General features: G+C 39.8%; 1 protein-coding gene across 2 annotated transcripts in view; it reads left to right on the top strand.

The window, feature by feature from the left end:
* The window catches only part of MXD3 (MAX dimerization protein 3), a 167,230-nt gene extending 164,598 nt beyond the window's left edge, over window positions 1–2,632 (top strand). For both annotated transcript variants that reach the window (XM_044069309.1, XM_044069308.1), the window contains one exon: window positions 1,276–2,632. In XM_044069309.1, the coding sequence (XP_043925244.1) occupies window positions 1,276–1,829 (554 nt within the window). In that variant the 3' untranslated portion in view covers window positions 1,830–2,632. The remainder of the gene's footprint in view (window positions 1–1,275) is intronic.
* Window positions 2,633–16,648: the final 14,016 nt, after the last annotated feature.

Genomic DNA, 16,648 nt, shown 5'->3' with positions numbered 1-16,648 from the left:
CACACTACCAGTAAGATAACACAGACCACTAAATATCAGGCAATACTGTTTGCCCTGCTTTTGCCACCCAGGTCTCCCTAGACAAACATCATGGGTACAAATGTCACAGTCCTGACCACCTTGCAGCATTACTTATAAGGATACCAGTTCTCTGGGTTTGCCCTGATTTGGAGAGGGATTCACTTCAGAAGCTCGAAATACTGAAATCTCGAATTTCAGTATCTCGAGCCCAAGAAGTGGAATCCACAAAACAACGAAAACTAAAAACCACGAAATTCAAAACCTCGAATACCGGAAGTTTTGAATTTTGCGGTTTTACTACACACACACACACACACACGCCATCCACCACACAAACACACACAATCACTGTACTACATGAAAACAGGGGGGCAAGCCCCCTGCACCCCCATGCCCCCAACTTAAATATTCTCACTCCGAGGTCACACTACATACAAACACACACAAAACACCAACACACAAGCTACTTTCTCTTCGCACACACACATCACAGCAACAAAACACACTGACACACACCACAGCCCCTACCCAAACCCCTTAACACACACACACACTTACCTGAATACATGACCATAGCGGAACTTTAGAAGCATAGAATTCAAAACCTCCGGTATTTGAGGTTTTAAATTTCGCAGTTCTAAACTTTCGCTATTATGTGGATTCAGCTTCTTGGGCTCAAAATACTGAAATTTGAGATTTCGGTATTTCGAGCTTCTGAACGGAACCCTTTGGAGAGCCATCACCAAAGGCTACTGAGTTCTTATTATGGTTGCAGATGGCCACATCTTATAGTTGTTAGATACACTAGAACAAAACAGCTCCACTCAGGGGGAAAAAGCTCTGTCTCCACAAAGTTCATGGAAAAGGCCCCACCTCTAAGCCACAGAATGTCATTAGAAACATTTACCTTATTCCAAGCAGGATGGAAGATTTCCATCCTCTGGTGGTTCTCACAGGCTTTAGCCAGCATATCTAATATATCAGATTCTGAATGTGTACTGTCCAAGAGCATATACTTCTGTTGTGAGTTTGAATAGTATGGTGGAGTGTTAATGTGCTGTGTTTCTGTGGAATAAAGTGAACTGAAGTGTGCTGAGCCATCTGTGGGTTTTTTTCACAATTTTCTAAGCTTGCCCTGCTCAGGGCTTTATTGTTTTGCCTGAAAAGCTGCTTCATTTTGTGGATTACAAGTTTTATTTGGAAGCTGCTGTGAATTTTGTTTTGTTTTTTCTTGGTTTCTGATATTCATGGAAGGTGAAACGAGCTTGAGCAGTGAAGGGCGGCATGAAAAGGAGGAAATGGGGCAGTCCAGGAAGATGATTGGTCAACTTACACAACTGATAGATCTGTTAGTGCCCCTCAGTCAATCGATGATGACAGTAGCATCACAGATGCAAGGGCAGCTGAACCAGGAAGCTGCTGCTTGCAATGGAGCGAGAGGGCGGCAGAAAGAAAACAATGTCAATGTGATACAGAACGGACACAGTACGCACAATATAAATGGAAATAAAAGCCCAGATGCAAGTTTTTCAAGCACACCGAGGCTAAGGAACTCTAACCAGGCTTGTGAGTCCAATAACAACAATTTAACTGGTATAATGCCAGGACAAGGTTCAGGGGCTGTTCAGGGAAATACACCTAAACGGACAGACCTAAAGGAATGGTTACAGGTCAGTTTTTCAATTAATTTTTGTGAAAAAATAGTTAAACCTGCACCAGTTACTGACTCTTACAAAACCAAACTTTATAGACTGCAAAAAAATTGTTATACAAATACAAAAGTTTGGATATTGAAAATTGTTATTTAAATGAATGTATAAGTGAAGGAATAGTCCCAAAGGGGCTAAGGGTATTTAAATACCCTAACAATGTGATTGAGGGAAGTATATTTCACAAAGACCTTTTAGAAGTTTTTAACAGATGTGGGCTAGATATATATTAAGATGTATGACTGAAGAAAATGTTAGGATTAAAGCTTGAACTGTTTAAAGAGATTGATATTTTAAATGAATGCATTAAAAATGACTTGATTTTTACAATTCCTGAAGAAAGAATGAAATATGACAATATTTTTATTGACACAAGTAATGATTGTGATAACTTAGTTAAGAGAAAAATAAAAAAGCTAGAAAGGGACCTTAATGAGTATAAAAATAAGGTAAGTTACCCGAACCCAAAGAAGAAGGGAAGGACATGGGGTAACAACAATATGGAAGGAGCAACAGATGATGATAACCAGGATAATGCAGTAGTTAGTGAGCGGGTTACAGACTTAGATGATGTCTCCGAATACTCCCCCCCCCTTGTGTAGATCTGACAGACTAAGGAATAGGGAGAGTTATGAACAACAATATAGGTACACACATTTTTTGGGGGGAGCAAGCAGGGGGAGGTATTAGGACAACTCAGCACCAACCTCCCCGACTTGGAAAACAATTCCATTCTGCAAGACAAAATGAACCCCTATAGATATACTATATACAATTTCAGTCATATTTCCTTAACCAAAGAACATTTTAGTCTCTTATCAAAGGGAACCAAGTTCATTCCTAGTAGAAGGGGAGATTTAACCAAAACAGTTATGGATGTTAAAACCTTTACTAGGAAAATGAACTTCGTTATAGTTATATTTGATCAGAATAAAAATTATGAACCAGGAGATCTGGTAAAAAGAAGTACATGCAATCCCCCACTGCACCCCCAGATAAAAAATCTAGAGAATATACTCGAGAATGAAATAAGAAAGAAGTATGGGAAAGTACACTATACAAGGAACTTAAGCCAGGCTGAAAGCAGCGTCCTTGATGAATTAAGAGGAGATTCAGGCTTAAGAATTATGAAACCGGACAAAGGTGGGGGAACAGTATTGATGAACAGCTTTGACTATGAGGGGAAAATGAATGAAATCTTAGGAGAACCTAACAAATATTCCACAGTTTCAAAAAATTAAATAAATATTAGTTACAGAAGGATAGATATGGCCTTAGAAAGTTTATTTTTAGATGGATTGTTAGATAGGAAGACATGAATATTTAAAAGTGGACAAACCTAAAATTGCTACTATTTTTGGAATCCCCAAAATACATAAGAATGGAATGGATCCAACTGGTCACTTTATAGAAGATTCCTGGACGACATATATATCCTATGGGAAGGGCCAAAAGAAGAGATAGAAAAATTTATTGAATATATTAACAACAGTACTAATTTTCTTACAGAATAAATTATGAGAAGTTTGAGTACTTGGATATAGAAATATACAAGGAAGACTCTCGTTTTAATTCCAGGGTGTATAGAAAGAGTATCTATTCTAACTCTTATTTGCACTTTGAAAGTGCTCACCCTTTGTACTCCAAGAAAAATATAATTAAAGGACAATATATTAAGGCCTGCAGGATGACGTCCAGAGATGAAGACTTTGAAATGGAAAAAAGGTTACTAAGGAAAATGTTTAGGACGAGGAAATACCCAGATGATATGATAGACAAAAATTGAGACAGAAGTGACAGAAAGGAGGCCAAATGACTTTAAGCCAATATTGGATTACCAGTATTTGATACGGTAGGCCCAGTAAAAAAGGCAAATGACAATTTTGGCAGTGCACTCATCTTGGAGTATAATGCTTGTGCAAAAATGGTAAGACAAACTAATGGAATAAATTTTTAGCATTTAGTGACTTAGAGAAACTAAAGAATGAAAAGCTAAGAGTAGTTTATAAGAATTCAAGTAACTTAAAACTTTTATTGGAAAATGGTACAAACCAAGAAGTTCAGAGATTGAGAAAAAGGAAGGGAACGTTCAAATGTGGACATTGTCAACAGTGTGCATACATGAGCAATGCAGAAAGTGTGTATTTGGAAAGCAGGGGAATCACCCTGGAAGGCAAGGATTTTAATAATTGTGACTCCTTTGGGCTTGTATATTTAGCGAAATGTCAAACCTGTGAAGCATTCTATACAGGGAAGACAGAACGCAAGCTCAGGAGAAGGGAATACGAACATATGTATGACCTAGAAACAAATAAACAGACTAATGCATTGTACAAACACAAACAAAGCTGTGAAAATGCATACTATGCATTTTTTGTGATAGAAAGGGTGGAAAAGAGTGGCAGAGGGGGTTTATGGGGGAGGAATGTTTGCAGTACAGAGAATTATGGTGGCAGATATGTTTGGAGGCCAATAAGCCATCGGGTCTCAATGAACATATCTCCATAGCCCCATTATTAAAATTGAGAGCAGCAAAACTGTGTTATGCATTTGCACTTTATGTGAATTTTATCACGTTTTTACCCATGTTTTCCAATAGTTACAGTAGGTCTTTAAGCTTTTTTGTATTTGTATTTTTATTAAAACGTTGGGTTTGTAATATGTTATGAACACAAGTCTTACACTCATTTATCAAAGATATTGAACTTATTTTTCCCTTATATTTTCCAGTTTTTAACATTCTTTTAACTGAGTGAGGCTATACAATTTATCTTTGGTTTACAATGCAATTTTTATAATACCTGTAATTTCATGATTCATCCACTAGATGGAGGATCAAGTTCATTTAAAGCAAATATTCAAGTTGGTAATTTTAACCATTGAGTCCTACTAAATGTGTTTCTAATAGTATTTTAACTTTATAATTTATTCTTTGTAGTCAAGTGTTTTAAGGATTTTTATCTAAAACATATTTTTATTTGTACATATTTATTCATCAAATATTGTAACATTTAATGTGTTTTAATTGTGGCAACACAGAGAGATGCAACAAGAAAAGTTTTTGGTTTTAAACTAAATTAACCTTTCAGTTAATTCATTAACCTAATCAATGTAATTAAGTGAATGGTATAAAAGCACTAGTAGTTTGAACAGCCCACATCTGAGGAATTGATTTTTAAAACGAAAACGTATGGTGGAGCGTTAATGTGCTGTGTTTCTGTGGAATAAAGTGAACTGAAGTGTGCTGAGCTGTCTGGGTTTTTTTTTCACAATTTTCTCAGCTTGCCCTGCTCAGGGCTTTAATGTTTTGCCTGAAAAGCTGCTTCATTTTGTGGATTAAGAGTTTGAATAGTGTTACACCACAAAAGCAATTAAATAGAAAAATGAACTGTTGTTAAACCACCTCATATTTAACAATCCTTCTTGGAATGGTAACACAATATTCATTCATACCAGTGGCGGATCCAGAATTTGCAAAGGGGGGGGGGGGGGCACAGTCTGGTTAGTTGACTACCAGGTGAAAGCGGCAAAGTGGAACACTGGGTTTGGTGGTTGTGAAAAGATTATCTTAAGAAGCTCTGACATCACGTGTGGAAAGACATCAGTTTTCATTCAGCTGCAAGTGACTTTGCTGTGAATATGGTAGCAGAAATAGGTCATTCCTGTGCAGCACACAGCACACGTACAGACAGTACAAGTATTTTCAATGCATGCCTGGAAAAGATGATTGGTTGCCCATACCAAGTCACATCATTCTCCTTCCATGTCATACCGGGCATATGCTCTGTTACAAACTTGGAAAGAAACCCTCTGAAGGTGGAAATAACTACAGTGAAATGTATGTTATTGTTATGCGACAAAAATATATACTCCAGGCACAGATGTTTGGATAAATTAGTAAAAGCTTAATTTAATGAATGTACGAAATAACTAAACTCGTAAAACTTTTTCTCAGCAGGCCATAATGTTTTTAGATGTTTACTGTTCTTTTTATGGTTTTAAGCACACTTAATTATCTTTTATTAGTGTTTTCATAACAAAATGGTATTGTACCTTTTCTGTCTTTTCAACAAATTCTAGAGTGGGTGTGGGTGGGGGAGGCAGTGCTGGTCTCCAGGAGTTCAAAAATGCCAATGTTGGTTGTCTTCTTTCTCAAGTCAAAGTCCATTTATTTATTTTTTTCTTTGACTTCAATGTTTTCCAGGTTCATGGTCATCTGAATTTGAGTAATTTTCTCTTCTAACACGTCTTCTTTGATACTGAACTTCTGTCATGTTGAACTTTCACTCAGCTTGGATTGCAGTCACCCCAGTTTCAGTATTGGGGAAGCAGTTCTCCTAATTTGGGGAATGCAGTACTTTCTACAAGTCTGATTTTATAATTGGAACAGTCTCTGTAGCAATGACCATTTTGGGGACTTGAATAAGACATGTTCTAATACAATTGCTGCTGTCTTGTTTTCCACAGCTGTTGGCAACTTAAATGCAGCACTGTTACAGTGTTATTTTGCAGGATTTTAAACAATTCAGCTGATGCTTCAGCCTTACTGGCAAAGCTTTCTAGTGTCCATTTAACTTCACTCTTCAGGATGTTGGATCCTCATTGTCTTTAGATATTCTTCTTTCCTCAGCCTCTTTTAAAGCCTTCACAGACAGTCATTTTGTCATATTACTATTCTGTTTAGCATTATTTTTGCCACTTCCTGGTTAATATTTCAAACTTCTCTCTATAGTTCATGTACTCTGTCCATCATGGCTAATCTCTTATATCTACTCTTCATCTCCAGTAGGTGTTCATTTGCGGTATTGATCCACTGAAACCTAACTGTCCTAGTCATTTTTCTTGTTTTCTGTAACTTTAAACTTTACAGTAAGAATCAGATAGTCTGCCACAGTTCGCTCTAGATCTTGATTTTGCTGACTGTGTAGAAGTATTTCATCTCTGATTGACAAGGATATTGTTGATCTTATTGTGGTAATATCCATCTGATGATATCCCCATGTGAACCCATCTCTTAGGCTGTTGCAAGATAGAGTTTGCAGTGACTTCAGAATTACCTTGGCAGAAAAACAGCCTTATGTCTGCTTCATTTTATATACTGATACTAAACCTGCCTGGTATTACAGCATTTCAGTCACCTGCAGTAAATGTAATCTCTTTTGTTTTTTCCCCCAAAAGGTGGATGTATCTGCGTTTGTCCATTCTTTTGGTGGTGTTGAAAACAGTACATAGACTAAACCATACATGCCATCGTCTTTGAGATAATATACCACAAAGTTCAACTGGTCTACCAATAAGTGCTGACATTGTCATAGGGAACTTTCAGATTCACATAACTTTTCTGTGAACACTGTGTGTGAAAAGTAGGTGTGTGGTTTTCAATGATGTATGACAACTTTATACTTGTCTGTAATACTGGTACTTGTGATTTACTCACTAATATCCCTCAATGAACAATGTGTCACCGATTTCAATTGCATGCTTTATACTGACTGAACTTCCATGACTGACTTCACTAACGGTACTACTCTGACCTTCTATGTTGCCTGTGGAGTAGATGACTTCTGTGATGGTAGTGCTCTGACTGACTACTGGTGCTTCTCTTACTTTCTATGTAGCCCGTGGAGTAGATGACTTCTGTGATGGTAGTACTCTGACTTCTCTGATGGTACTTCTAGGACATTCTATGTCAGCTGTAAAGTAGATGACGTCTGTGATGGTAGTGTTCTGACTACTAGTACTGCTTCTTTGTATGTTGCCTGTGGAGTAGAAGAGTTCTGTGATGGTAGTACTCTGACTGACTTCCCTGCTGGTACTTCTGGGACTTTATATGTTGCCTGTGAAGTAGATGACTTATGTGATGCTAGTGCTCTGACTGACTACTGGCACTTCTCTTACTTTCTATGTTGCCTGTGGAGTAGATGACTCTTGTGATGGTAGTGCTCTCACTACTGGCACTTCTCTTACTTTCTTTGTTGCCTGTGGAGTAGATGACTTCTGAGATGATAGTACTCTGACTTCTCTGATGGTACTTCTAGAACTTTCTGTGTTGTCTGTGGAGTGGAGAACTTCTGTGATGTATTACACTGACTAACTACTGGTGCTTCTCTTACTTTTCTCTTTTGCCTGTGGAGCAGATGACTTCTGTGACGGTAGTGCTCTGACTGACTGCTGGTACTTCTCTTACTTTCCATGTTGCCTGTAGAGTAGATGACTTCTGTGAAGGTAGTACTCTGACTTCTGTGATGGTACTTCTAGGACTTTCTATGTTGCCTGTGGAGCAGATGACTTCTGTGATATTAGTGCTGTGACTACTGGTACTTCTCTTACTTTGTGTTGCCTGTGGAGTAGATGACTTCTTTGATGGTATTGCTCTGACTTCAGTGAATTCTCTGACTCTTTAGATTGGCTTTGGAGTAAATTAGTTCTTTCAATGGTTGAAATCAAAGGTAATTTTCTGTTGAAAAACTGTTAATCACCCAGAATTATGTACTTTTTGTTTTTAGCAACAAATTCTTGGGGTAATGACAGGAATGTTTTCAGGACTTCATCAATCCTAATATTTGGATTTTGTCTTCTTTCTTCCTTCTGAAGCCATTGTCCAAAGTTAGTCATTTAGCGATTTTGTAAACCTTGATATTTTTCCAAAATGTCATGTCTCTTCAAAAATGCAAGATATTGTAATTCAATGGTTTTCTACCTTTACACACATTTTTCTAGATGCTGATCTCTATTTACAAGGAGGACAGGAAATCTTCCTTTTGTAAATATTTTGTTACCATCCATGGAATGAGTGGTAATCTCCATTGTCCAGCACAGCCTCTCATGTAGGTATCCTCAGCAGGTATGATTGATGCAAGCAGCATAAAACAACACACTGCTTCCCATGATAAACACTCAATGGTGTTATACCATCAAAAGATATACATAAAACTATGCATGATTGCAGAGTAAGTCATTGTCTTTACCAAATCTTTGCTTTGTGAGTGTAACACTAAGCATTTTGTAATGTGCTATGTTTTCCCATGCTGTACTGTAGTATTTGTCACAATTTTCAGTCATACTAATTCTTAATGAAGTGGATTAGTAAGTAGCATTCTTTTTAGGTGAATTTCTACAAATAAATCAATTACCGAAGAATAGTCTATCGGGATGTCTCTGTGCATGAATAGCAGCACAAAACTGTTCAGGCGTTCTTGTCCCATAGTACTCCGGAGTTCAGACTTTATCAGTTTTAAGGCCGAATTAGCCCTCTCTACTTCAGCAGTTGTGAGTGGAGTGAACAAGAGGGTATTTAATACGAATTAAATGTTTGGGAACATGTTGACGTTTGTGAATATATGTGCTTCAAGTCATTTGGCACTGCTGAACTGGCTGATAAAGCTTCCCATGTCCTTTTCCACAGTCTGAGCTCTTGGTGGAATGTTGTCAGTGGAGGCAAGTCAGAAAAAGTTTTAAGTGGATTCTCTCTCTCTAATGTTAAGCTGTTCGAGTTTGATGGAATAAGTATGAATCCTCAAATAGCTGTTGATGCCTTTGAAGTAAATCGGCTGGAAAGTTCATGAATAAAGTGATCCAGAAAAGGAATAAAAATTGCTCTTCTCCAGTACACTTCTGAAGTCTCTCCATTAACATTGTTCCTCATAGTTTGTTACAGAAATGTGGAAGGAGTAATTCAGCCTTACTGCAGATGCTCCCCATTTCTGACATATCTCTGATATTCCTAAACTCATGCTCAATGTTTGCATGAATAGCCCACAACTCGTCAAGCACACAGCTGACTTGCTAATATGCTTACAGTATGACTTACGACAATCCTTGCAGAAGTTTGCTAGGGGGCTTAGTAAAGCCAAAGAACAACCTTGCTGATTGGAAAAAAACAATAAAGCATGACTTAGTAACTGAACTGTAAAGTCCACTGGCATCTGTCAAAGTTTTTCCGTCCCAGTCTTGTCCTCTGTTATTCATAATATTGTCTAAACAGTGAAGAAGTGCTTCATAGATATGGCAGAAGTCATCAAATGCTGTATGTCTCTCCACTCATCTGGTCTCACAAAGCAACTTAAGCTTCTGTTTTTGTATAAGCTTTTGGTCACTTGCCTTTCTCTAAATGTATGTACTGCACTGATTCGTCTAAGTATCTTTGCCTTTTTGGGGAGTACTTGAAAAACAAACCAACTTCCTTCACTACATTTAACATTATTCATACTTCTGGAACTTGGCAAGCCTTTGAAAGTACAGGGTTCAGCTAGTGACTAGCCCAATGGGAAAAAAATAGCATGTGGTACTTTTTCTTGAAACAAAGCTGCACAGCCTTTCTGTGCTTGGCTTCCAGCACTATTGTACCCTTGAGCTCTGCAGTGTTCAAGATTCAATGTTAACTTTGTTAGGCATATAACCATCTTATTGCAGACCTCCTCTCCAGTCACAGATTCACAGGCAATAAACTATGAATCTCTCCACAGGATGCCCATTCTTCACATATCGCAGTACAACTCCAAGTTGTTCCTAGTTGCTTATATCTGCAATTTCATCTGCTTGGAATGAATAAAAGGATCCAAGAGGCTGTTGTTTAATATCCTTTATTATATGTTGTTGAATTTATTCTTTAATACACTAAACCAATTCATTCTGTGTTGGTTTTGAAATATATGTTGCATTCTTTTGGCATTTCTGCAACTGGGTTTGTAAGTCTCTGTCACCAGCTTCAGCTCAGAAATTAACTAGAGATCTGAAGTTTCCCTTGTTGGTAGTACAGTCAGATGTGCAGTCATCTCTATGTCTATGAAGTGCTGTCCCTTGCCTTCCACAGAACACCAGACACTTTATAATAGAGGTTAGAGCTCTGTGTTTGGCCACCTGCAGCTGTGTACATTTGAAATTGCAAAGTCCACTCTCTGACTTGGATTGTCACTTATGATTCTAAAAGCATGTAATTTTGCCTCAGATTTCATGTGGTACTCTAATTCCAAGTGTCGCTGAATATCAGCTTTAGCATGCTTCCAATTACAGTATGGCTGCTCAATGAATAACTTTGCCCATTCTGTCTGTGCTGGTGTTGGAAATAGCATGCAGGCTAAAAATACAGCCCATCCTGTTTCATCGAATATGCCAGAAAATTAAACTGGTCTAGCCACAAAAGTTGACATTGGCAAAGGGAACTTCCTGATTTTCTTCTTTTGTCTGTGAAGGCTTTGAGTGGAAAACGAAAATTGTCATGTGGTTTGCGATGATTTATAACAATGACTTTCTCCTTATCTGTAGTATTAGTACATGTGATGTACTAATATCTGTCATTGAACAGATAGTTTTATCGATTTCATCTGAATACTTCTTAGTGACATAACTGACTACACTTCCGGTACTTCTCTCACTTTCTAGGTTATCTCTTGAGGTACTGACAAGTGATAGTGCTACCTTGACTGACTTCTTTGATGGCACTTACATTCATTGACTGTGTGTTTTCTGTGTCATCAAGCACACACGACTCTCTGACTGCTGGTTTAAAAAAAGAAAACAAGTATCAAGAGGTGATAACTTCCCTAACAGTACAACAAAATGAAGTACAACTACATTTGCCTCCACTGAAGAGCATATACAGAAACAAAAAGCTTTGCTAACAAGAAAAAAATCACAGGAAAACACAATCTATACTCTGGATGCCTGCAAACCTACAAAGAAATGCAAAGTACACAACAAGGACTACTAAGGTGTTTCATCTCACACATGAGCTCCTTCCTCGATATATAAACAAGTCAAACCTTTAAAGTACAGTAGTTTTCAGTTCATTTTCCATTCATTACCTGATTTCCTTTCAAAACGGAGTAGGTAAATGTTATGAACACCTTCATTCACAAATTCCTAGACAAATATTTTACCACAGGAAATAAAATGTCATACATATCTGATCTAATATAATCATCCAGAGTGTGATGCCCGCACCCCGGCTCAGTAATCAAGGAGCCTCAATCCTCACCACTAACACCAGTGAGGGGCATGCACATTGGGAAGGATAACAATTACACCCACAGTAAAGTACAATTTCTCTTAAGAGCACACAGAGATCCCAGTCAGTCTGGGGTTAGTTTCTCTCCAGATCCCCAATAAGACTTCCCACTGGCACAGCTATAGGGTCCAGATCTCAGCCTAGTGATCAAGGTAAAACTTCCACCACTCTCTCTGTCCAACCAGTGCTTCATGTCCCTGCCCAAGTAGCTGACACACACACACACTTTAAGATATGAGTTCTATACAAACACACAGACACTCCTGGGAAAGGCTGGCACAGGTTCTCCAGCTATGCCCCTTCCTGGCAGTCTATAAGGTAGTAGTACCAGCTGCCACCAACCACTAAAAAGGCCCTTACCAAAGGGTGTCCAATTATTACTGTGCAATATTATTATCCAAATAGTAAGTGTGACTGAGCAGCAAGAATATTAGAGTGGCTTTGTACAGTATCACTATATACATGCAATGTACTCTAGAGATTAAATTATCTCTACACAAAACAGCCACAGTTGAAAGGTTTAAAAATATTTAATAATAAGTAAAAACAAGGTAATAATTTTTACTACACAGTGCTAGTCAAGAGTTCAGACATCACATGAAAATGCTTAAAATAATACTGTAGAATAATTCTAACATAAATATAGAAAACAGACTAAACTTACTATTTTCTATTTTTTTCCTAAGAGCAATCACAGTTCTAAATAAACTTACATAAAGAGCAAAAGCAGAGTACTGGTGAGTTGTTGTCACCTTTAAACAAAATCCAAAATGCTCTCTCTCTGTCTGAGACGGTCTTTTAAATTGATAATACATCACTGCTGACCCATTTTATATTACATCATTCTTCTCTGGTTCCCAGGCTAACAGAAACAGAGAATTTAACACAGCTTTTATCTTGCACCTTGTCAGGAAACCACAGCAATTAAAGACATTATACGACTACGACATGCTCGACAAGCCACGTTGCTTCGCTAGGGACGGCTTGCACCTGTCACCCCTGGGCTTTCGAATACTGGCAAAGGCTCTTGCCACCCCCATAGTGCCTTTTTTAGGCAAGGCTCAAAAGACAAACCCACCTCCATAGACAATACAAGGAAAAATAAACTAAGGGTAATGCTGCTCAACGTCAGAAGTCTAAACCTCAAAATGCACGCACTCGAGGCTCTCCTCAGTATGGAGAATATGGATATCTGTGAAGTAACAGAAACCTGGTTCAAGGTTCCCGAAAGCACGCCAGCACTACCAGGTTATACTTCATACCATGCTTTTCGGCCACAAAACTCAGACCGAACCACAAAAGGAGGGGGAGTATCCATATACATCAAAGATACACACACACCTCCAGGTTAGTAGCACTGCATGAAGCGTCAGAGACCATCCATGTGCAACTAACAGTGGGCAAAACTGCCTTTCAGTTTGTAGCCTGCTAAAGACCACCCTCCCAAACTCAGGAACCCCACTCGGCTTTCCTGAGAACACTGGAGAATATGAAGGTCTCTCCAAACACCATTATATTGGGTGACTTCAACTACCCAAACATTGACTGGGAAAACTACTCAAGCCCCAACACCCTCGCCCAACGGTTCCTAGAATTTATAAACTCAAATGCTATGGAACAACTGGTCACCACCCCAAGAGGGGAAAACATATTGGACCTGGTCATCACCAACATGGGGACTCATGTTCCACACCAGAGGTATACCCCTCATTGGTAAGGTCAGACCATAAATTAATTTCACTGGACATTCATATCCCGTCCCCACCCCCAGCCAAGGTAACCACAGTGAAGAACTTCTCAAAAGCAAACTTCACACTTCTCAAAACCGAGGTGGTATCCTTCAAAGCCCCCGGGCCAGTGGAAAATACGGCTCAAACTGCAGAATCCTTTACAAACGCATTCTATGGACACCTACAGGAATGCATGGATTGTGGTATCCCAAATAAAACCAAGACTCACTCCTCCAAAGGCAGGAGACCTGTCTGGTGGACCCCGACTATAAATAAGCTATACAACAAAAGGAGGAAGCTACTACATGATAGAGCAAAATCCCAAAAAGGGAAGGCATCTCTGATCAGTACTAGCAAGAAGCTACGATCCCTCATAAAATCATCTAAGGCCATCTTCGAAAGAAAAATTGCACAAGACACTAAGGACAATCACAAGGCCTTCTTTAGTTATGTCAGGAACCTGGGTGGCAACTCCCAGATATGCTCTGAGTTAGTGCAAAATGACAAAAAATACACTGAACCCACAAACATTGCCAACATCCTGGCAGACAGGTCCAGTGCAAATCCCCCCCAAAAGAGCAAATGTCCATCCCAACAGAGTGTAGCCTCTCTGACATCACAGATGAACAGGTGAGAGCTGCCCTCTCCAAAGCAAAAAAACACAGCATAAATGGGACCGGATGGTGTCCCGGGCTGCGTCTTACACGAGCTCCAAGAAGAACTTAACCCTCACATAAAGTCACTGTTCAATCTCAGCCTTACTACAGGATATGTACTCAAGGAATGGCATACAGCAACAGTGGTCCTGTCCACAAAGGTGGTGCCACAATGGACCCCGGAAACTATCGCCCTATAAGCCTGACTAGCCTGGTCTGCAAAGCTATGGAGCGTATCATCATGGAACTCATAAACAAAGACATCGGGAACCTCCAGACACTGGATCCTGCCCAATTCAGCTTCGTTAAGGGCAGATCTTGCCTCTTGAACCTGGTCAACTTCTTTGAAACAGTTACCAGGGCCATAGATGAAGGGAAGGTAGTCCACATGGCCTACCTGGACCTCGCAAAAGCCTTCGACACAATACCCCACTCGGGCATCATAAATAAGCTCACCAGCTTAAATATCAACCCCTATGTCACAAGATGGGTTGCAAACTGGCTCAGGGATAGAACCCACATGGTCAGAATTGCAGATGCCATGTCAGACTCTAAACCAGTTACAAGTGGCGTCCCACAAGGCTCAGTCCTGGGACCTCTCTTGTTCGGTATATATTTCTCTGAGGTACAGGCTAGCACGGGAGGACTATGGCTGACCAAGTTCGCAGACGACTGCAAACTGGGTGCCATAATCGACTCTCCGGCTGACGCAAGCATCCTCCAAAAGGGTCTCACAGAGACTGATAACTGGTGCCAGAGCCATGACCTAAAGCTAAATGCCAAAAAATGCATAGTCATCCCCTTTGGGAAAAACAAAGTGCCCACAAATTACCACATAGGTGGTAATCCATTAAGTACGGAAGAAGTAATTAGGGATTTGGGGACCCAAGTAAATAGTAATCTCTCCTTTAACAATCACGTTGCCAAAGTGGTTAGGAAGACCTTCTATATAGCTCACCTTATCACGAAAGGTTTCACATCTAGATCAAGTGAGGTCATTGTGCCCCTCTACTCATCAGGCCCATAATTCAATACAATGCCCCATTTGGGATGTACCTTACCTGACACCTGCAGCAACTGGAAAGACCCCAAAAGTACCTCACCAAGAGGATCAAGGGACTCAAACAGATGCCCTATGCAGTTCGGCTAAAGAAACTCCAGCTCTACTCAGTTGCTTACCGCCTACTCAGAGGCGATCTGTGCCTGACGTATAAAGCCATGTCCAACCCAGAAGTAATGGGCATGCTGCACCTCAGGAAATCCAAATCCCTTAGAGCTACATGCTCCAGGGACTTAAACCTCAGCACAGAAATAAATAGGACATGCTGGAGGGACAGATTAATTTCCCAGAGGCTCCCCTCACTCTGGAACAAAATCCCAGTCCAAGTTAGGCAGAGCCCCTCACTGACCCTCTTCAAGAGAAATCTTGATGAGTGGATGGGAGATCGTAAGTTTACCCCTGGGATCTCTTCTGGGTCCCTGCTAGACAGAGGCACAATAAACTAACCGTAAAAGGGCTATTCTTCTGTGACCTACTATTCAAAGGCACAGTCTACTAATCTAAAAGGGTGGCAGAAGCCAAACACACTCTGACTAGGCTTATAAATGCCCTAGAGCAGATAGCCTAGTATCAACCTATGAACCTATATGTAAAATCTAGCAATTAACTCTGGTCTCAAAACAATAGAAAGAATCTGCTGGTCCAAGCATCACGGCTCTGCGTTTGGGATCAAACAGTCATACCGTGCTTGACTTATCAGCTTTCTTCCAGCAGAGTGCACTGTTTTTGCATTTTTGACGTTCAACATTTAACACAATTTTCTTTACATTTTAAGAGGACAAGCCTGTGGATTATATTCATATTTACAATGACATAGAATTATTTACACAATTCTATCTAGCTAGGCTGGCAGCCTTCACATACCCCCCCCCCCCGAGAACTCAAGATAATTTTTCAAGTGACCGTTGAGAAACCTTGCTTGAGAGGGTTAGGTCTGTCTGAGTATACCTTACCCCATTCCCTGTCTTGAGAGCCCATCAGCATTGCTAACCCCACTGTGGGGCTGCACTGACATATACGCTTGCAACCCTAGGCACCATCTTAGCAAATTGGCATTTTGCTGGCTGGCTTGGTGCAACCATGTTAGGGGATTAAGATCCGTAACTACAGTTAATTTTCTTCCATACAGATAAGGCTGAAGTTTCTGCAGTGCCCACACTATGGCTAGACATCCCTTTTCTACAGCTGCATAGCTTTCATTCCTGGGTTGAAGCCTATGACTGAGATAAACCACTGGGTGCTCTTATCCCTCTGAAGAAATCTGGCTAACTACACCCCATGGTTCAAAGCATCCACCTGCACAACAAATTCTTTGTTGTAATCTGGACTGGCTAGCACAGGGGTCCTGCCAAAGCTTCTTTACACTTCTGGAATGCCTGCTCACATGCTGTAGTCCACACTACCTTATCTGGCCTGCTTTTCCTTGTCAGGTTTGTGAGGGGAGCAGCTAAAGGTACTAAAACTGG

The sequence above is a fragment of the Protopterus annectens genome, chromosome 4.part0, assembly GCF_019279795.1.
Source record: "Protopterus annectens isolate FY-2018-M chromosome 4.part0, PAN1.0, whole genome shotgun sequence".
Lineage (NCBI taxonomy): Eukaryota > Metazoa > Chordata > Ceratodontiformes > Protopteridae > Protopterus > Protopterus annectens.
This window is presented reverse-complemented; position numbering and strand designations above follow the sequence as displayed.